Source organism: Macrobrachium rosenbergii, chromosome 13 (genome assembly GCF_040412425.1).
Source record: "Macrobrachium rosenbergii isolate ZJJX-2024 chromosome 13, ASM4041242v1, whole genome shotgun sequence".
Classification (NCBI taxonomy): Eukaryota; Metazoa; Arthropoda; class Malacostraca; order Decapoda; family Palaemonidae; genus Macrobrachium; species Macrobrachium rosenbergii.
The window spans coordinates 58408544-58430588 of NC_089753.1; the positions used below are offsets into that span (position 1 = coordinate 58408544).

The 22045-nt window shown below is 32.8% G+C and overlaps 1 protein-coding gene across 17 annotated transcripts in view; it reads left to right on the forward strand.

Annotated features, from left to right (window-relative positions):
• The window catches only part of LOC136845355 (early endosome antigen 1), a 190661-nt gene that overhangs the window by 166315 nt on the left and 2301 nt on the right, over positions 1 to 22045 (forward strand). For 13 of the 17 annotated variants that reach the window (XM_067115625.1, XM_067115610.1, XM_067115614.1 and 10 more), the window contains 4 exons: positions 783 to 889; positions 1872 to 2022; positions 3259 to 3377; positions 5164 to 5242. In XM_067115625.1, the coding sequence (XP_066971726.1) occupies positions 783 to 889; positions 1872 to 2022; positions 3259 to 3377; positions 5164 to 5242 (456 nt within the window). Of the gene's footprint in view, positions 1 to 782; positions 890 to 1871; positions 2023 to 3258; positions 3378 to 5163; positions 5243 to 13055; positions 13112 to 22045 lie in introns of all 17 variants that reach the window. The other 4 variants (XM_067115616.1, XM_067115618.1, XM_067115617.1 and 1 more) reach the window with 1 other exon arrangement.

Consider the following 22045-nt stretch of genomic DNA (forward strand, 5'->3'; position numbering starts at 1 on the left):
TCTATTTTCCTGTACCAAAGAAAATGGTGCAAAGCAGATTACTGTTCCCCAACAATTATAGTTCTGCTCCCTTATACCCCGGACTTTCACTCAAACTAACCTCCAGTATCCACTACTCCTCCCAGGCTCAAAGTAGACAGAGGCCTATCTATCTCAGAAAAATATATTTTTATAATCTTTACAATATATATATATATATATATATATATATATATATATATATATATATATATATATATATATATATATATATATATATTCTCCTCTGCATTCCTAAAAAAATTTAATAATTTTAAATTATATAAAGACGTGAATGGTGCTTTTATTTATAAGCATATTTAGAAAATCTCCCACTGGTTCTATTCTACACCCCTCAATAACTATATTCAATCACTGGTTGTATCTTATACCTCTTGATAACTGTATTCAACCACTGGTTCTATTCTGAACCTCTTAATAACTATATTCAGACACTGGTTCTATTCTACACCTCTTAATAACTATATTCAGCCACTGGTTCTATCCTACACCTGTTAATAGACGTATTTAATCACTTGGTTCTATTCTAAACCTCATAATAACTAACCGCTGATTCTGTTATACGCCTCTTAGTAAATATATTCAACCACTGGTTCTATTCCACGCCTCTTAAGAACTATATTGAACCAGTTGTTCTGTAAGATATATTCAATCACTGGTTCTGTTCTGTGCCTCTTAATAACTTTCCACAACTCTTGGTAACTATGTTCAGCCACTAGCTCTATTCTACACTTCTCCCGCAGGGCAAGATCTGGGTGTCGACAGACGCGGGCAGCACGACGAGCATAGATTCCACCATGACAGATGACCTCCGTCGGGCGAAGTACGATCGAGACGTGTCCTTAGACCGGTGAGTAGTTGCCAGTATTTCTCTTGCTAGGCTGGTGAGTGTTCGTCGCTTAGACTGGTGCATATTTCTCAGACTGGTGAGTGTTTCAAATGTCTAATATATATATATATATATATATATATATATATATATATATATATATATATATATGTCTGTATGTATATATGTATAAATAAATTATATATATATAAAAATGTTATACATTTGTATGTATGTATAAATAAATTATATATATATATAAAAATGTTATATATATACATATATATATATAAATTATATATATATATATATATATATATATATATATAATATATATATAAATATATATATATATATATATATATATATATATATATATATATATATATATATATATATATATATATATATATATATATATATATATACACAGTCGACCCCAGTATTCTGCAGGGGATGCATACAACTACCCCGTGAATAGCTAAAATCTGCGAATACTTGACACCCGTCTAAAAATGCTTATAACTGCCTATCTTGATAGTTCAAAACACCTAAAAACCTGCTAAAAATGCTTATGCCTGAGTATTTTAATTGTTTTATCACAAAAGTGCATTTAGTCATGAAAATTATATGAAAATACAGGTGAATATTTCTCTGAAAAATACCGCGAATAGGCGAATTTTCAGCAAATAATATGTATGTGTTCCACAGAGAAATCTGCGAATAGGCAGGGGTCCACTGTATATGTATATATATACATATGTATATATAAATTATATATATACACATGCAAATATAATTCAGTTAATTTTTGCCTTTTAAGAAATTCAGTGTCCATTAACTCAAACTAAATTTTCCTGCAATCCTTAAATTTACCTTCATTTTATTCAATTCAAAAAGAAAATTTTAAAAATTAACCAAAAATAAGAAAATAAAAACTCCATTTCTGCTCTCAAACTGAAATCTCTCACACTCTCTTTCTCTCCTTCTCCCCCCCCCACAGAATCTCCACAGGCTCCCAGACGAGCGACCTTGATTCCATAGCAGGCGACAAGAAGAAGAAGGGGCTGAAGGGGGTCATGTCGAAATTCGGAAAGTCCAGGTCCATCGAAGAGTCGGGAACCGGAAGCTCCATCGTAGGGGCTGGACTGAAGGTAAGAGACATTAATTTAAAGGTGATATAAATGTATGTGACATGTATATGATGTGTATATGACATGCATATGATGTGCATATGGCATGTATATGAAGTGCATATGACATGTATATGATGTGTTTATGACATGTACATGATGCATATATTACATGTATATGATGTGTATTTGATATGTATATGATGTGTTTATGACATTTATATGAAATGTATACATGTATATGACATGGATATGACATGTAAATGATGTGTATATGACGTTAAGACATACTGTAGAGAAGGCTAAGTTATGTGGCCCTGAATTTGGTACGTTTTAGTCAATGATCAACAAAAATGTTTAGCATTTTTACGTTATTTATAAATGTATTGAATGTCATCTATAAAACTGTATTAGTTACAGTTCTATAAGGAATACCATTATTTATTAAAAATGACATTTTTATGCCATTTTATATATATATTTATAAAATACATTCATTGTATTCTATGGCAAATTCTGTTCCTGAGAAATACAATTGATTCTAAGAATTATTTCTCTCCACGTGTTTACATTCTTAGCAAAGTCACATTTTCTTGAGAGATCCTAAATATATTTTTTATAAATTACTGGGAATTCCTTAAACACATTTCTTAGAAATTACTGGAAATTCCTTAAACACATTTCTTAAGAAACACTGAAAATTCTGAATAAATGTAACAAAAGATATTTTCCACATTTCTTAAAATTACTGAAAATTCCAAATAAATGCCACAAAAAATGCTTTTCCACATTTACTAAAAATTAAACAAAATTACAAATAAATGCCACAAAAAATGCTTTTCCACATTTCCTAAAATTAATCAAAATTCCAAGTAAATACCAAAAAATGCTTTTCACGTTACTTAAAAATTATTCAAAATTCCAAATAAATACCGCAAAAAATGCTTTTCCACATTTCATAAAAATTATTCAAAATTCCAAACAAACACAAAAAAAGTTTTTCCACATTTCCTAAATATTATTCAAAATTCCACGTAAATGTCACAAAAGAATGCTTTTCCATATACCTTAAAAATTACAGAAAACCCCACCTAAATGTCACAAAAAACACTTTTCCACATTTCTTAAACATTACTGATTCCAAAACACATTTCTTAAAAATAACTGAGAACTCCCTAAACGCATTTCTGAAAAATAAATGAAGATTCCAAATAAAATCCTTTAACTTGCCTCTCCCTCCTGTCGCGTCCCTCTCAGGCCATGGGCGTGGGCGTTGGAGGATCGGGCAGTGACATTCCTACGGACGTGGAGAAGGATTCGGTCAAGGGGAAGCTCAAAGGACTCTTCAAGAAAGGACCTCCTTCCAGATCTCAGAGGTGAGGAGGAGGATATCCTGAAAAGAAGAAGGAAAAAACTTAGTTTTTTTTTGGGGGGCGTGTGTCCGTTTTTCTTTGAGAGGTTCCCGTTTTCTTTACGCTGTTGTCTTCTGGATTGTCTAAATGTTTATGTTTGTTTATTAATTTCTGTTTTTATTATTTCATTTTTGTCACATTCTCTTCTGTGAATAATAATAATAATAATGATAATATATTTATTTGTATATTTATACTCGGTCATTTTTCTGATTCATGATATTCAGTAAAAAAAAAATAATAATAATAATAATAATATGTGCTTATTTATACTAATTAATAAATTTCCTAAAAACTAAAAGTGCATTAAAGTTTATTATATATTATAAAGACGTTTACAGTATTTCATATTGAATAATAATAATAATAATAATAATAATAATAATAATAATAATAATAATAATACATTTATTTTATTTATATATTAAATAAATTGTACAAAGACTAGAAGTGCACTGAAATTTTTATATATCAAAGACGTTTATTCCAAACCAGTAAAACACAAAAGAAAACGTTATTCAATCAAATTGTAAAACCTTTAACAAACTAATAAATGTGGACCCACCTGAATTCCAGTAATAGGGCGTCCCAAAAATAAACGTTGGGGAGGGGAAGAAGGAGGAGGAGGAGGAGGAGGAAAGGGGGAGGGAGAAGGAGAGAGTGAGGGCGTATAAGTGCTTTTGGATATTTTGTTTGTCATTTTATTCATTTTTTTAAATTTTATTTCTAAGTTGTCTTTGGCCAATTTAAGGAGTTAGTATAAGACCTGACTTTCTTTGTTTTTATTGCACGGGCTCTTGCTTCGTAGGGTAGCCTATATGTGTTGATTATCTAAAGATAAGGGGTATTGTCTTCGGCAGTTTCTTTTTTTTTTTATTTCTGCGTTTTCTTTGGCCAATTTAAAGTCGTTATGGAGGACCTGATTTCTTTGTTTTTGTTGTAGATTTAATTGGGCTTATGCCAGCAGAGTAGCCTGTATGTGTAACTTAAAAATAATAGTTATTTTTTTAAATTCATTTTTGCGTTTTTATGGCTATTTTAAAGTCGTTATGGTTGACATCACTTTCTTTGTCTATTGTTTTTGTTTGTATAGATTAAGTTTGGCCTTATGCCATCACGGGCTCTTGCTTCGTAGGCTACCCTGTATATGTTGATTATCTAAAAATAATGGATATTTTCTGTCATATTTTGTTTTTTATTTTATTTCTGAGTCACGTTATCAGCGTATCCACCTGTTTAACTATATTCTATTGAATACAAAGATATTAATATTTTTGTGACTTCCAAATAGTTAGTTTCATATCTCATTTGTCTAGGAGAGTCAAGGCACTTTTAAATGTATTTGTAAACTCAAAATATCAGTTTAAATATACTTCGACTGTCCCAGATAAAACAGATATGATATTAATTATCTGAAAACACACACACACACACACACACACACACACACACACACACACACATATATATATATATATATATATATATATATATATATATATATATATACACTATATAATGTATATATACATATATATAGATAGATAGATAGATATTTGTTTTCATATAATCAATTTCATGTCATATATATATAGATTTTTACATAGAGATTCAGTCCATGCACTCACTCTTAAACGTATTAATACACTGTCACATTAAGTATATATCCACATATTTACCTTTGTTATTCATGAAGGGTGTATACAGATTCTCCAGTCTGCTAATATTCTTCTTCTCTCTTTCCTCACAGCGTCGACAGAGCGACAGATAATGTCAATGTAAAATCCACAGCAAGCACCTACGAATATGACACAGCATCCATGGCATCGGTAAGACAAATGATTAATTATTTATCTTAATTAATTAATTAATTAATCTTATTATTTATTTATTTATTTATTTAAGGACAGGAATTACTTACAGGACGTTTGATAATCTCTATTACGGCATGACAGCTGATTTTATAATGTGTACTACAAATGTTATGTACCCTGCTTATCTCAACAATTTCATTTTGGTGATGTGTTCAAATGTATGTACCTGGTAAGATTTATGTGTAATGTGTTAATGTGCATTTGTTGATGTGTTTTGTATGTGTATTGTGTATACATACACACACACACAATCTCTGTTTTTATTAACATATTATTAATATTATTAAGAAGATGAACCCTATTCATTTGGAACAAGCCCACTAAGGCCAGTGACTTGAAATTCAAGCTTACCACTAACTGGTGAGATTAGCGTAATGTGTTAATGTGTAAGTCTGTTGATAATGTGTTGTGTATGTGTATTGTGTTTACATACACCTACACACTGACCGTGTCTGTTTATATTAACAAATACACAGCAGTTGGGTCAATTCCCACCATGGTGGAACAAAATGAAACTCCATTTTTGATAAGGGAACAAAATGAAAAGCCATTTTCGATAAGAGAACAAAATGTAAAGCTATTTTTGATAAGGGAACAAAATGAAAAGCCATTTTCGATAAGGGAACAAAATGTAAAGCAATTTTTGATAAGGGAACAAAATGAAAAATCATTTTTGATAAGGGAACAAAATGAAAACCCATTTTTGATAAGGGAACAAAATGGAAAACCATTCTTCATAAGGGAACAAAATGAAAAACCATTTTTGATAAGGAAGCAAAATGAAAAACCATTTTTCATAAGGGAACAAAATGAAAAACCATTTTCCATAAGGGAACAAAATGAAAAACCATTTTTGATAGGGGAACAAAATGAAAAACCATTTTTGATAGGGGAACAAAATGAAAAACCATTTTTGATAAGGGAACAAAATGAAAAACCATTTTTGATAAGGGAACAAAATGAAAAACCATTTTTGATAGGGGAACAAAATGAAAAACCATTTTTGATAGGGGAACAAAATGAAAAACCATTTTTGATAGGGGAACAAAATGAAAAACCATTTTTGATAAGGGAACAAAATGGAAAACTATTCTTCATAAGGGAACAAAATGAAAAACCATTTTTGATAAGGAAGCAAAATGAAAAACCATTTTTCATAAGGGAACAAAATGAAAAACCATTTTTGATAAGGGAACAAAATGAAAAACCATTTTTGATAAGGGAACAAAATGAAAAACCATTTTTGATAAGGGAACAAAATGAAAAACCATTTTCCATAAGGGAACAAAATGAAAAACCATTTTTGATAAGGAAGCAAAATGAAAAACCATTTTCCATAAGGGAACAAAATGAAAAACCATTTTTGATAAGGGAACAAAATGAAAAACCATTTTTGAAAAACCATTTTATGAGGGAACAAAATGAAAAACCATTTTTGATAAGGGAACAAAATGAAAAACCATTTTTCATAAGGGAACAAAATGAAAAACCATTTTTCATAAGGGAACAAAATGAAAAACCATTTTTGATAGGGGAACAAAATGAAAAACCATTTTTGATAAGGAAGCAAAATGAAAAACCATTTTCCATAAGGGAACAAAATGAAAAACCATTTTTGATAAGGAAGCAAAATGAAAAACCATTTTTCATAAGGGAACAAAATGAAAAACCATTTTTGATAGGGGAACAAAATGAAAAACCATTTTTGATAGGGGAACAAAATCAAAAACCATTTTGATGAAAACCATTTTGAAGGGAACAAAATGAAAACCATTTTTCATAAGGGAACAAAATGAAAAACCATTTTTGATAAGGGAACAAAATGAAAAACCATTTTTGATAAGGGAACAAAATGGAAAACCATTCTTCATAAGGGAACAAAATGAAAAACCATATTTGATAGGGGAACAAAATGAAAAACCATTTTTGATAAGGGAACAAAATGAAAAACCATTTTGATAAGGGAACAAAATGAAAAACCATTCTTCATAAGGGAACAAAATGAAAAACCATTTTTGATAAGGGAACAAAATGAAAAACCATTTTTGATAGGGAACAAAATGAAAAACCATTTTTGATAGGGAACAAAATGAAAAACCATTTTTGATAGGGAACAAAATGAAAACCATTTTTGATAAGGGAACAAAATGGAAAACCATTCTTCATAAGGGAACAAAATGAAAAACCATTTTTGATAAGGGAACAAAATGAAAAACCATTTTTCATAAGGGAACAAAATGAAAAACCATTTTCCATAAGGGAACAAAATGAAAAACTATTTTTGATAAGGAAGCAAAATGAAAAACCGTTTTTCATAAGGGAACAAAATGAAAAACCATAAGGGAACAAAATGAAAAACCATTTTTGATAAGGGAACAAAATGAAAAACCATTTTTGATAAGGAAGCAAAATGAAAAAACATTTTCCATAAGGGAACAAAATGAAAAACCATTTTTGATGAGGGAACAGAATGAAAAACCATTTTTCAAAAGGGAACAAAATAAAAACCATTTTTGATGAGGGAACAAAATGAAAAACCATTTTCATAAGGGAACAAAATGAAAAACCATTTTTGATAGGGGAACAAAATGAAAAACCATTTTTGATAAGGGAACAAAATGAAAACCATTTTCATAAGGGAACAAAATGAAAAACCATTTTTGATAGGGAACAAAATGAAAAAACATTTTTGATAAGGGGAACAAAATGAAAAACCATTTTTGATAAGGGAACAAAATGAAAACCATTTTTCAAAAGGGAACAAAATAAAAAACCATTTTTGGTGAGGGAACAAAATGAAAAACCATTTTTCATACGGGAACAAAATGAAAAACCATTTTTGATAAGGGAACAAAATGAAAAGCATTTTTGATAAGGGAACAAAATGAAAAACCATAAAGGGGAACAAAATGAAAAACCATTTTTGATAAGGGAACAAAATGAAAAGCAATTTTTGATAAGCAAAATGAAAAACAAAATGAACAAAATGAAAAACCATTTTTGATGAGGAACAAAATGAAAAGGGATCAAAATAAAAACCATTTTCAAAGGGAACAAAATGAAAAACCATTTTTCATAAGGGAACAAAACGAAAAACATTTTTGATAAGGGAAGAAAATGTAAAGGTATTTTTAATAAGGAAACAAAATGAAAAGCAATTTTTGATAAGGGAACAAAATGTAAGGCTATTTTTGAAAAGGGAACAAAATGTAAAGCTATTTTAGATAAGGGAACAAAATGTAAAGCTATTTTTGAAAAGGGAACAAAATGTAAAGCTGTTTTTGATGAAGGAACAAACTGAAAAGCCATTTTTGTTCTTTGATGGAATCGTGAATTTCTTATCTTGTTAGACGCAGAATTGCTTACGACTGGAGGTTATATATAACAGTTCCACCCTTTGCTGAAAAGTAATTTAAAAAAATCAATATTCTGACGTAGATTCTGACGAATTAATGATTCTTCAGAACTCGTCAAGACGTTCGAACATCCGGCGCTGACTTCGACACAACCAAAGGTTTGAATCACCCTTGGAATAAGTGTCAGTAGATTGCGTTTTGTGTTTACTTTTCCGATTCTTTCGTTAATTTTTGTGTTATTTACCGTTTTAATTCGTTTTTATTTACGTTTCGTTCACTACGATGTTTTTTTAAGGTTTCTGATGGATTTAGAAAAGTTGATGGTTGTGTAATGCCAATGGTAGATGTTTGGTGCAGTTATGTTTATATTTATTTGTAGAATATATATATATATATATATTATATATATATATATATATATATATATATATATATATATATATATATATATAGTATGATAGAAAAGTATACAGCAGTCTTATATCGCTGTAGATTTTGTAGAAATCCCTTCTTTTGCATATCTAATGTCCTTGATATTAGAATTTGTACAGATTTTTTTTATTTTGTAGAACATTTTCACCTATTAATTCTCTAATTAATAAGCTCGTATATAAAGTATAAAATGTATTTTGTTTTAAATTCATTTTCTTTGAGAGAATAAATTTAAAGAGAATTAATAAAAAATGAAGCTTTGGTATGGAAAATGGAACCACATTGATATTGCATTATAGTGTGCAAAAATTCTCCATAAAAATAAATTAATAAAATGCAAGACAGTCAAGTCAGGGATTCAGATCAGAGACATATATTTATATCAGTTAATGAAAACGAACGGATATGCCCCAAATAAGATTACTGGAACCGCAACCAATAAATCGAAAGTCTTCTAAAAAAAGGAACTATATATATCTTCATGTTGTCAGGAGACCAGTCTGTAGATATTTCTACATTTGCTTTTTTTTTTTTTTTGTCTCTTCTGGGTTTTCTTCAATAAGTAAAATGTTTTTTGATATCTTCATTGTTATTTTTGTCTGTTGTTGTGACGTTGTCGGTTACATGTTTTCAACTTGTAGTCCACTTGTGTTGTTTTACTTCTCTCGTCTTCAACTTTTTTATCTGTTGGTCAGAAAAAGCAGAACTTGTAATTTTTCGCTTATGGGGTATTTCAGGGGCCTCTCTGGGTCAGAACTGGGCATTGGGAGTTGGCATAAGGTCAGAATAATATAATTTTTCAGGAAATGAAATGACCTAAAGATTTATACAGGCTCCCTGGGGTATTTCAGGGGCCTTTCTGGGTCAGAAGTGGGAATTGTCAGTTGGTATGTGTTATTATAATTAAAAACAGTGGTTCAGATTCCATATTAATATTTGCATACCCTTGCAAATGCAAAGACAAAATCATATTACTATAGATATTAAAAGTAAGATCAAATTTTGGGAAAATTGGTGGCATCTGCCAATGTTATTATCATTAAAAATACTGATTCAGACTACATATTAATATTTGCATACCCTCGATATGCAAAGACAAAATCATATTGCATAAAAATTTAAAATAAATAAATTTTGGGGAAAATTGGTGGAATATTCCTCAACCGTTCGCTTGTGGGAATGTTCCAGCCACCAGTGCTGGAATCCAGATTCTCTCTCTCTCTCCTCTCTCTCTCTCTCTCTCTCTCTCTCTCTCTCTCTCTCTCTCTCTCTCTCTCTCTCTCATATAACCTTCTGCTCTGGAAACTCGTTTTAGTATTGCATTCCTTCGCTTACTCTCACAATATTCAGTCCACGGGGAAAGACGGATAAGCCAAATAATAAACCTTCTTCTTCTTCTTCTTCTTCTTCTTCTTCTTCTTCTTCTTCTTCTTCTTTACTTCTTCCTCTTCTTCTTCTTCTTCTTCCCTTTTTTTCCTTCTTCTTCTTCTTCTTCCCTTCTTCTTCTTCTTCTTCTTCTTCTTCTTCTTCTTCTTCTTCTGCTTTCCTTCTACTTCCTCCTTCATCTTCTTCTTCTTCTTCTTCTTCTTCTTCTTCTTCTTCTTCTTCTTGCAAGAAAGGAGAACCAACTGGTTTCCGTTGCACGTCAGATTAGACGTGCAAATTCTGTTTACCCTCTTTAGACGTTTTTGTAAATAGATTAAGTCTGTTTTTTTGGCTAGAATAAACAGTTTTTTGACGTTTTATAAATAAACTAAGTCTATTTTTGGGGCAGAATAAACCCCCACCCCCTCCCAGTGTCCGAAAACTTATGAGGTCAGTGACCCCGCCCCCCATGGGAAAAGGGGGCGGACCAAGGGTCAATTTAAACGTTTCAATAAAAAATTATATAAATAAATAAATCATTAAAATCCTTTATAGGTTATATTCACTGATAAAAACCAAAAAATAGATAAAAATAATAATAAAAAAGCTTCCATTCGATACTAAAATATGAAGCAAAACAAAAAATGGATAAAGAATGACAAAAAACTTACTGCGCACGTCACAGCTTTTATTTTTTTTAAATGACGCCAGAAGGTTAAAAAAAAAACAAAAGACTAACGGAGACTGTTATCGGCATAAGAAATATGGGTGGTCGATTAGGCTGACGTTGGCAGGTATTCCTCGAGAAATAAAAAAAAAAATGAATAAATAAATTAAAAGTTTTTGATTCCAAAATGGCTTAATAATTGATATTTTTCTCATATATTTCCTTCAGAAATCAGAATGTCCTCACGTCTTAGAATGGAGAGTATAATTGTAAGACTAAAATTGTTTGTCCATTTTACATCTTTGTTAATATCCGTTTTCACAGTTCATATATACTTTGAAAGTGTTTATATGTATTTATATAAAAAAGATCACCTTGTTTATTGGTCGACGCTGACGTCATAATAAAGATTAATAACTATAATTTTCTTGTCACGTTAGTAGACATTTTAATTCAAGTCAGGAGCAGATTGTTGAACTTCGAATTCTTTGCAGTGTCAGCAAACAAAAAGTGGTATATTATTTATATTCTCTTGAATTGCACAAGAAACTGGCAAGAGCCTCTGTTGTCTTTTGTACAAATGCGGGAAATGACGTCATTGACAGTCAGAGGGGTGAATAATAACTGCTAATTAGCTTATCTTCTTTAGGCCTATTGTTATGAATTCTTTGCATTGGTAACACAAACAAAATGTGCATATTTGAATTGCACAAGAAATTGGCAGTAGTCTATCGTCGTTTGTACAAATACAGGAAATGACGTCACTGAGTCAGAATGCTGAATAAAAACTACTGATTTGGAGCTAAAATCTCTTGGACTAGCCAAGTGTGGGTAGACCTATTGAGTGTTGATTGAAACACTTGTTTAAACACTTGCTAATGTAAGGCACAAACTTTGCATCTATGTAAATCAGGGAGTTTTGGAATATAAGCTAGGTACATTTTGACATTTGCCTGTCATTGTTAGTCTTTGTACTGAGTTTTGGGTTCGAAATCTTGACAGGTCTTGGCAAAAATGTAACAACTTCATATGGCGTTCATATTGGTTCCAGAAGGAATTCTCTGGTCATGATATTAATTATGAACATTCTAAATATGGATGATTAATGTTCGTTAAATGTCACTGAGTAATTTCCTGATAATTCATAATTACCAACACTACACTATAATTTCTTTAACTGTTTTTTGTCTGCTAACATCTGATTTGTGTGTGACTAAAACTAATATTTCACCACTGTGCCTAATTTCTAGTGAATCTGTTTCCATTCAGGAAGAATCAAATATAAAAATGAAGCCAAAAGTCAATAAATACAATATATATGTAAAGTATGTCTATAATGTTGCAATGTATGCCTTTTTTCTTCTTCCCTACTAGTACGAGTGGTTCCTACTAGACCAAAACTGACAATTTTCCCCTTTTTCTTGTTTCTTGATCCTAAGTATACCATTCTTTTGCTTTTATCCCAATTCTGTGTATACGTACTTCTTTATCTTGCCTCTTAATTCCATGTATAAACTTATAATTTTCTCTTAATTTCATACAAAAAACTTCCTATTAACTTCAATTCTGAACTTCCAGGGAACGTTAGACCGACCTCCACGCGTACAATTCTAAATTTACTCATCTTTTCCTTTTATTTTAACTCTGTCTATATTTATTTTCCTTAAACTCTGTCTATATTTATTTTCCTTGTCTCTTAATTACCTACATATACTTCTTTCCTTTTTCTCATAATTTCATAAAAAAACTTTTAACTTCGATTCTCAGCTTCCAGAGAACAATAGACCGACCTCCACGCGTGCAATTCTCAATTTACGCATCTTCTTTCATTTTAATTGTGTGTGTATTTATTCTCCTTGTCTCTTATTTATCCATATATACTTCTTTCCTTTTTCCTCTTAATTTCATAATAAAAAAACTTCTTTTAACTTCGATTCTGAACTTCCAGAGAACGTTAGACAGACCTCCGCGCCTTCAGAAGCGGTGATGTGACTATACCAAAAGGTAGTTCATGTGAGATGGTTAGAATGACTTTTGCTCACAATTAGCATACTAGAATAGTATATTTTATTTTTTAGAATATATAGCAAACTAGAATTTACGCTATATATTATTAGAACGTGACTAAATTGAATGGTACGTCTTAGAGTTTAAGCAGAAAATGTTTGCAAATGTTTGTTATGCTGTTATTTATTAAAACTTGATCCATGGCATAACAATTTTCAACAGATGTCGAGACTCGACCTTCGAAAATATATATAATAATAAATATATATAGTTTCAATTCACCGTAGATTTAGTGCTTTGGGGCTGCCGGTTAATATGGAGCACATAATATGCAACGCTTGCAACTTGCTTTAGTCTGCTTGTGGTAAAATGCACTTTGATATTTGTAGAATCGTTTTAAAATAACTCAAAAATATGTCTTAGATTTAAGTCTAATTTTTAACAAGTTTCAGTCTCAGATTCTGTTTTAATTATTTTAATCGTATATCAGTATGCTGTCAATGCTTTTATTTCTATTTCAGGTGTATGAGTTGCTTAAACGCCATGTCAGTTTAACCTGAATAATATTTGTGCTTTTTAGACCTATGCACAGTAGCCTATACATTGGTTTAACACATTTTTTGTTTATTATTGATTAATTTATGTTGATTTAGATGTTTTTAATGATTTGGTAAATTACATATATTATGGACTTACAGCTGTAAAATATCCGCAAAAATATCTGTTATATATCCAATTCTAGTTAATGATTTGCAAAAATATTAGGCCAGGCGCCTCCCCCCCAAGAGATGAACTTCTACAGTAGAGGTTACAAGAAGTCACAAGATTCGCATCAATAATACGAAAATTTTAGCATTAAAAAAACTATAAATTAATATCGTTGAGGAATTAACATTGAAAATATTAATTAATTTAGACCAGAAAATAGATTTTTTTTTTTTAGAAAAAGAGGAATCTTCTTCAAATATTTCCTCCTTTGGAATGAAATTCTAGACTCAGCCAGAGGTTGCAAAGCGTCATATGATTCATATCAGTAATGTGTAAATTTCAGCATTAAAAAAACTTTGAATTGGCTTCGTTGAGGAGTTATGATTCAAAACATTAGTCACTTAAATCCAAAAAATTTATAAATCCTTCAATGTTAACTTATTTGGACTTGCAGTTCGAGAGGTTACATAATGTCATAGAATTCGTTTTATCGTGATACGTCAGTTAAAGTATAGAAAAAATTGAATTAGTTTCGTTGAGGAGTTATTGATAAAAATATTGATAGAACTAAGCAATAGCTCCACATCGAGTATTACTTTGGAAATTGATATTTTCTATGGTAATTTATCTTGGTTGCTTATCAAAAATTTACTGTTATTTTTGTCGGTCGACTGTGATTAACCTGTATTCAACCTCAGGAGTTGTATACTGGCCATCCTGGAATACTATCGCGCATGCGCAGTGCTTTAGGGGAGCTTTTGGTAAAAAGTGGAGTTTCCTTTCACCGGCTAAGTAACACGGCCGGCTAGGGTAGGTTAGGTTAGGGTACGTTAGGTTAGTATAATTCCTTTTATAATAGGTTTCCTTAGCCAATCCCTTCTTAAACATATGGCTCCCTGATGACGTGCGCATGCGCAGAACCTTTCCATAACAACACCTTGGCACCCAGTCTTTCTCCCAGCGATGTGCCCCTGCCCCACACATTATTCAATTGGTGACGCAAAACCCCGCGTTCCCAAGTAGTCCCCAACCACGTTGGAGAGAGATATAAGGTTAATAATAATTGACCAACAATAAACAACACCACCTCCTTCATCAGCAGCACTAAAAGTTTGGCAAGAATCAGTTTCCAAGATAATAGTGTGTGCGGAGCAGTTATAATGATTTAAGTCCGAAAAAGAAAAAGAATGAACAAGGAGTCTTGAAATGTTAATTACGTTTGTTTGTTTACCAAGTCTGGGTGTCGTCTGACTTGTGCCCGTATTGCTCGCAATTTACAACTCTTTATTAGCCATCCGTCTCCGCTATTGGATAAAGTCATTATTTTGAATTTGTTATCCTAATTAGTTTAAGAATTTAGTTAACTGTTTGAGAATTATTTGTTTGGGTCGAAAAAGACCATTTTTGGTGGTGTTCAATATTGGCAAGGAGCCTGCCATCTTCTGACGTGCCTAAATGCATAAGTGTATGAGAAAATTCGGCGGTTTTCATTTTAACTTTGTCTAAAATTTATAGCCATATTTTTTTTTATTATTATGTGGGTTTAGTCTTTATGTATCTCATATAACCTATGAGAGTGCAGACTTAGATAGACTTAGGCTATACTGTAGACTCGTGTTTGTTTAGTGGTATGGCAAATTGTTTTGCCTTGTAGCCTGTAGGCCAAGTGTTTATGATTTTCCATCATGGAAGCTAATTAAAATTGCTTTACCAAATTTATAATTAATATTTTTACATTTCAGTGAGCATATGACATGTTGGGGAATGTATTGGTATAGGCTATAGGCCTACAGGGCCAATGGAGAAAGAAACTTAGTGTGCATTAGCCTATAGTACTAGCCTATTCCTTATACCTAAGTTTATAGGCACATCCATAAGCCAACATAGGATTGTAAATAGTTAATATATCAGGAAAGGTCACAATTTAGTGTGCATAATTATAGACGAACGTAGCTTAGGTACAAACCAGACATTTTTAGGTAAGTGCTGTGTTAAGACATTTTAATTCTCTGCAAACATCAAATGTTGAAATTAGCCTTAGTAGTTTATTTTGAATGGAGGACATGAGATAAAGTAGTCTGTTATTTATGGACAAATACATGCGGCTTGCATCAGCTTCTGAGTTCACTGTTGGCGTTTTGGTGTTCCTTAAGGTTGTGGACACAAGGAAGCTATAAGAGCATAGGCTATAACTCAATCATGAGATGCTTATGCTAGCATTTCAGTTTTTCCATTAAGCAAAGATTAGATTTGAGATGGTCAGGACATGTAATGTGAAGGGTTTAGGAGCAGTCGGTAAAAAAAAGTGGTAGAAATGGAGAATTCAGAGGATGATGGAAGAAACTCATTCTGTCTTGACTTTACAAAAACTAGTGTGATGTTTTAACTGATTAAACTTCATCAGTTATTGTGCCAAAGTACGTGAATGTTCTCAGGTTTCAGCTTATTTCAGGACTTTTTTTTTTTTTTTTTTTTTTTAATGATGGCTGTTTTAGGCAATGTGTAGGAAGTGCTGATGGAGATCTTAAGTGATATATTGTTTTGTGTGCTGAGGGGGAGACAAGTAGGGGGAGTGGTTTGCCCTTGCTAGCTGGGACCTATTGGGCCAGGATAGGTTAAGTTAAATTATTGTGCTTTACTGTACTTTTATGACTTTAAGTGCCATAGGTTAGGTTAGGATAGGGGGCCGCCTAGGTAAGGGAGACGTTGCTCTTGGTTAGGTAAAGGAAGGTAAGGTTAGGGTGTTATCTTGTGGTTTCGCATTTTAAACCATTCCTGTGTTGTTATTATTATTATTATTATTATTATTATTATTATTATTATTATTATTATTATTATTATTATTATTATTATTATTCAGAAGATAAACATCTATTCATATGGAACAAACCCACAAGGGCCACTGATTTGAGATTCAAGCTTCCAAAAAGATTATGGTGTTCATTTGAAAGAAGTTACAGAAGGTAATAGGAAATACAGAAAGAGGAGAAATACATAAGTTCAAGGTGAATTATTTTAGGTTACTACTGCATTGCATTCACTGAGATTTGGTGTCAATTGTCATGACCCCATTTGGAGGTTAGTTTAGTGAATTTCTGCAATTGCGTCAGTGCTTTTGGACACTCTAACTGCACTTTTGCATTGTTTGGTGGTTAGTTTAAGATTAAGCTAGTCTTATGTCAGCACAGGTCATTTTCTCCTTGCTTTACTAAGCATGAGTAAATTAAGAGGCTGATATTTACAGGACAGATATTGACAAATTTGTATTATTTATGTTTGTGACAGTTTGGGAATGGAATGTAATAAGGTATAAAACGTCGACCAAAAGGTCAGGTGCTGGGACCTATGATGAGGTCATTCAGCACTGAAAGGGAAATCGAGAGTAAAAAGGTTTGAAAGGTGTAACAGGAGGAATGCCTCGCAGATGCACCATGAATCACTTGTTAGGAGAGGGTGAAGGAAAATAAGATGGAAGAAAGAAAATATGAACGGAGGTACAGTCAAAGGAATGGAAGGGGTTGTTTGCAACTAGTGGCAGAAGGGACGCTGCAAGGAACCATAAGTATTGCTTACAGTGCACTGCCTAAGGTGCAATGATGGCACTAAAACCCTACGGGGTCGACAGTATATGTACTTTGTTATATATGATGATAAGTACCATTTCACACTTTCCATAGTATAAAGAGGAATTAATGGGTGCTTGTTTCTCTTGAAGAAATTAGATGTTGTATACAAGTGAGATTATACTATAGAAAAACAATAGTTAGTACTGTTGATAGTATTATTAGTCAACCCCCGGTATTCGCGGGGGATGTATCCCACTAACCCCAGCGAATAGCTCAAATCCGCGAATACTTAAAACCCCTTTAAAAACACTTATAACTGCCCATTATGATTGATCAAAACACCAAAAAACCCTTTAAAATGCTTTTACCTGAATATTTTTAATAGTTTTATCACAAAAAGTGCATTTAGTCACGAAAATTATATGAAAGTACAGTAATTTGTGAATATTTCTGTATGAAAAATACCGCGAACAGGCGATTTTTCCGCGAATAATGTGTATATATGTTCCAGAGAAATATGCAAGTAGGTGAAGCCGTGAATCTGGAACCGCCAATAGACCGGGGTCCGCTGTATGTAAATGAAATACTGAATCTATCTGCAGGCAGCCTCATAGTCTCAACACACTTCGCTAGTTCTTTGCAGTGTCCCTTTGACCCCTAGTTGCAACCCCTTCCATTCCTTTTACTGTGCCTCTGTTCTTATTCTCATTTCTTCCAGCAGCGTCTCTTTGGTCCCTAGCTGCAACCACTTCCATTCCTTTTACTGTACCGCTACTCATATTCTCTTTCTTTCATCTTGCTTTCCCCCCTCTCCTAACAATTGTTTTGTAATGCAGCTGCGAGGTTTTCCTCCTGTCACACCTTGAAAATTTTTTTACTCTCAATTTCCCTTTCAGTACTGAATGACCTTATCATAGGTCCCAGTGTTTGCTAAATTTTATATTCCATTCCTCTAGTTTGAAGTAATGTTGCCTTCATCATCCTAGTCCATGTTGCTAGAGGACAGTAATTTATTCAGTAGGGCATAAAAGTTCTGTCTGTGGCGAGTTATCCTAAAACATTCATTAACTGAGTCAAGGTAGTAAGGGTTTATGGGTTTTGTCAATCTTGTGGTGTGTAAAGTATGGGACGTCTTTCATCTGGGCAGAAGCAATTTGATACGGACTAGAACTTAACAGGCTCACAAGTACTGTACATTCTCATTGTCTATTCTCATGACTGTGTCGCAGAATTAGAAACGTCACCACTTGGTCTTCATTTTTATCAGAAAAGAGAGACAAGTGATGCAGATGCCACCCTACTTACAAACGAGTTACGTTCTGGATGGCTGTTTGTATGATGAATTGTTTGTAAGTTGGTAACTGTACTCTTCATGCCTATTTAAGTACAATGTGATATAAAATCAGTACAGTACTCTAATTTTTTTTTTATACCAAAACACAATACACTGTACATACAGTACTGTATGTACAGAATAGGTGCACAAACCAAAATCTGAACTTACGGGTGTCAAATTTTAATTTACAGTCCCATTTGTTTGTATCTTTGAGTGTTTGAAAGTTGAATGTTCTTAAGTAGGGTGGGTCATCATACAACCTAGAATGTTAAAAATTACTTAACACTTTGGATTTCGTGAATTTCAGTAGCCCTGGTCCTGTTTAGTGCCTAAGACTAGGAGAGATATTGTCACTTGTGACTTGAGTATTTAAGAGAGTGCTTTATGGTATGGGTAGTCTTGAGCTTAGAAGTAGCTTAAAGTACTGAGCTAGGTTACTACAAAATAGGTTAGTCCAAGACAGTAGCTGTGCAGTGACAGTTCAAGGAATTTTAGTTACTATCATATACAAGTACCATCCTACTTAGCCTACAACCGAGCTCGGTTCCGACCAACCGGTTGTAAGTCGAACCTTAGAAAGTGGCCGACATACTGGCTAGGGCATAATATCAAACCTTTTTATACTATATAAAGTACCTACATTTACTATAATGTAATGTAATGTACGATAATTATTTCAGTCTTTTTACCATAATGTACTCCTACTGATATATTTTAATCGTTTATGTAATGTATATCATGTACATGTAGGCATCGAGTTACAGCAGGTTTAAGTTCCTGCATGACTGTCAGAAGTCGATTTTAACGTAAATCGGTTTGCAATTCGGTCTACAGTACAGTTAATACTGTATGATGCTGCTGATAAGGCAGGGTAACTCAAAATGATGCTGCCTGAGTGATGAGAGAGCTCTCCCGAGATGGCGCATAGCAAAGTAACTCAGTGGTCAACTATTATATGGCGTGTAGTGTTATGCATTAGCCTGCCCAGCCATGCTGCCAGAAGTACAGTTGTTAAGTGCGAGTGGTCATATGTTAAGCAGGTTGTAAGTCGGATGGTACGTGTAGTGATGGTACATGTAGTATTAATTTTCATTTATGGGAATGAGTGGCAGTTGGAGTTAAGAATATGTTGGGGTTCAGAGAATGTGTTCAGGCATTTTTTACATAGGTCAAGTGCAAAATTCTGTTGTAGTTGGCCTAATTTGCATAGCCTCAGGTTCTTTATCAGTTTTAGAGTTGAGTATACATACAACATCCTAAACAGGGTCCCCTGCATCATTAATGCTAGGATGTATAGGAGGTTACAGAAATCATCCTTCCCAGCTTACACATAACTGGGAAGCTTATATTTCCAAGTGGTGACAGATTTTACTTTAAATACTTTATATGTTTATGCATTTCAAGTCAAAAGAAACCTCACTTGTGATGAAAGCAGTTGCTGATTGGTCAGTTTTCATGTCCTTTATGCTGATTGATTGATCTATCATGTAAGAGCTAGGAATGGAGAAGAGTGCTTCTACTTGCCTAGCACCTGTGCAGATGTACTATTCAGGGACTGGTCACAGTATTGCTGTTTCAGCATCAGACATCCTCCGCAAAGTTTTGGGGAGGATGAAATGTTCTTGAGTTATGTTAAGTGACGGACATTACTGTAGGACGACGTAGTGTTACAGTGAATGTCCAGTGATGATGACTTGTACCCAGAGTCACTATTTCTTTAGTATATAGTTTTCTGATAGGTTAGGGTACCAGTGTGTACATTGCTGTAATGCTTCTGTAAAGTGGTATGAGAGGCACTTTGAAAGATTAGTACACATCCATTCCGATTGAAGAATGGGGCCTCTCACTTTGTACACTGACATCCCGATTGAAGAATGGGGACATCTCACTTACGACACTAGAATTGGTGAACATCATTACACTTCTTTAAATTCTCAGTATGGAGAATAGGCTATTCCATAGGAGGTTAGTGGCTCTACAGTTCATGCTATTAAGTTTGACACAATTCATAGGGTTTAAAGGTGTGCCTTTCTCATCAGTGATACTTGTTTTCTGGTGCATGAATCCCCATCCAAAGAGCTTGATGCTGTCATCACTGTTAGAAGTTCTCAGTATGTGGAATAGGTTATTCCATAGGAGGTTAGTGGCTCTACAGTTCATGCTATCAAGTTTGACACAATGCATAGGGTTTAAAGGTGTGCCTTTCTCATCAGTGGGACTTGTTTTGTGGTACATGATGCTGTCATCACTGTTAGGAGTTTGGTGTTAACAGCTTCCTTATGCTAGTGGGTCAGTATCAAGTCCTGACCACCTTGTTAAACCCTATAGTGTGTGTTATTAACTCAGACTTAGGATAATTGTTTGAGTTAATGTTAGTTTTATTTTAATTTGGGAAAATGTGGAAAAAACAGGCCTATCTGGTCATGGACCACATGTAACTAATTCTTAATATGGTAATTAAAGAAGGATTATTTAACTTATTTTCCTTTTTTTTTCCAATAAGGTATAATTTACCTATATCATATGGTTCTGTCAAGTATAAAAGCTGTGCTTGGATACAGCATTCAGTATATGTTTGTTCAATTTCATGCAGCTGTTTAGATCCAATATATGTCCGTACAACTTATTAAAATTGACAGCAATTGTACTTTCTTATAGTTAGCAAAGAGTATTTTAGTGTGCTGTAAGTGACTTTCAATTGGTCTGCCTTAGATAGTACAATAGAAATTTCAAATCCCATGCAAGCTTTAGATAAGTAAAAAAAACCTATGGAGTTTCCAATATGTCATGTATAGAAAATGCAGTGCAATTGAGATGCTGGGCATAATGTTTTGATGGTAATTGTAATATCTCAGTGAAGATTCCTTCAAAAAATCCCATTTGTGATGATTAACAAGGTTAAGTTGTAACTTGCTAACCTTGTTAGCTGTGTTAGTACACTGTGGCTTTTAAAATTTAAGCCTTGGCGTTTTGTGAAGTACTTTCAGGTCTAGGAATGCCCAGATGTAATGTGTGGAACTAAATTACCTTGAATTAGTCAGTCCTCAATTATGATGTATCCATCATCAGTTTTTAAAGGACTGGAATTTATTGTGTGACATTTAGATACTAATGCCAAGGACAAGCTGTATGTGGTCTGAGTGTTACAGTAGTTGTAACAATACTACTATAACAACAACATGATCACATTTGTCACAGACTATCCTAGTAGTTTCATAACAAAAATCCTATGAGTTATAACTTAAACAGCGTAAAGTATTATTTGGTAAGAAGTATGAAAGTAGACCAACCTTAGTCAAGCAACAAAGAAATAACTGTAGT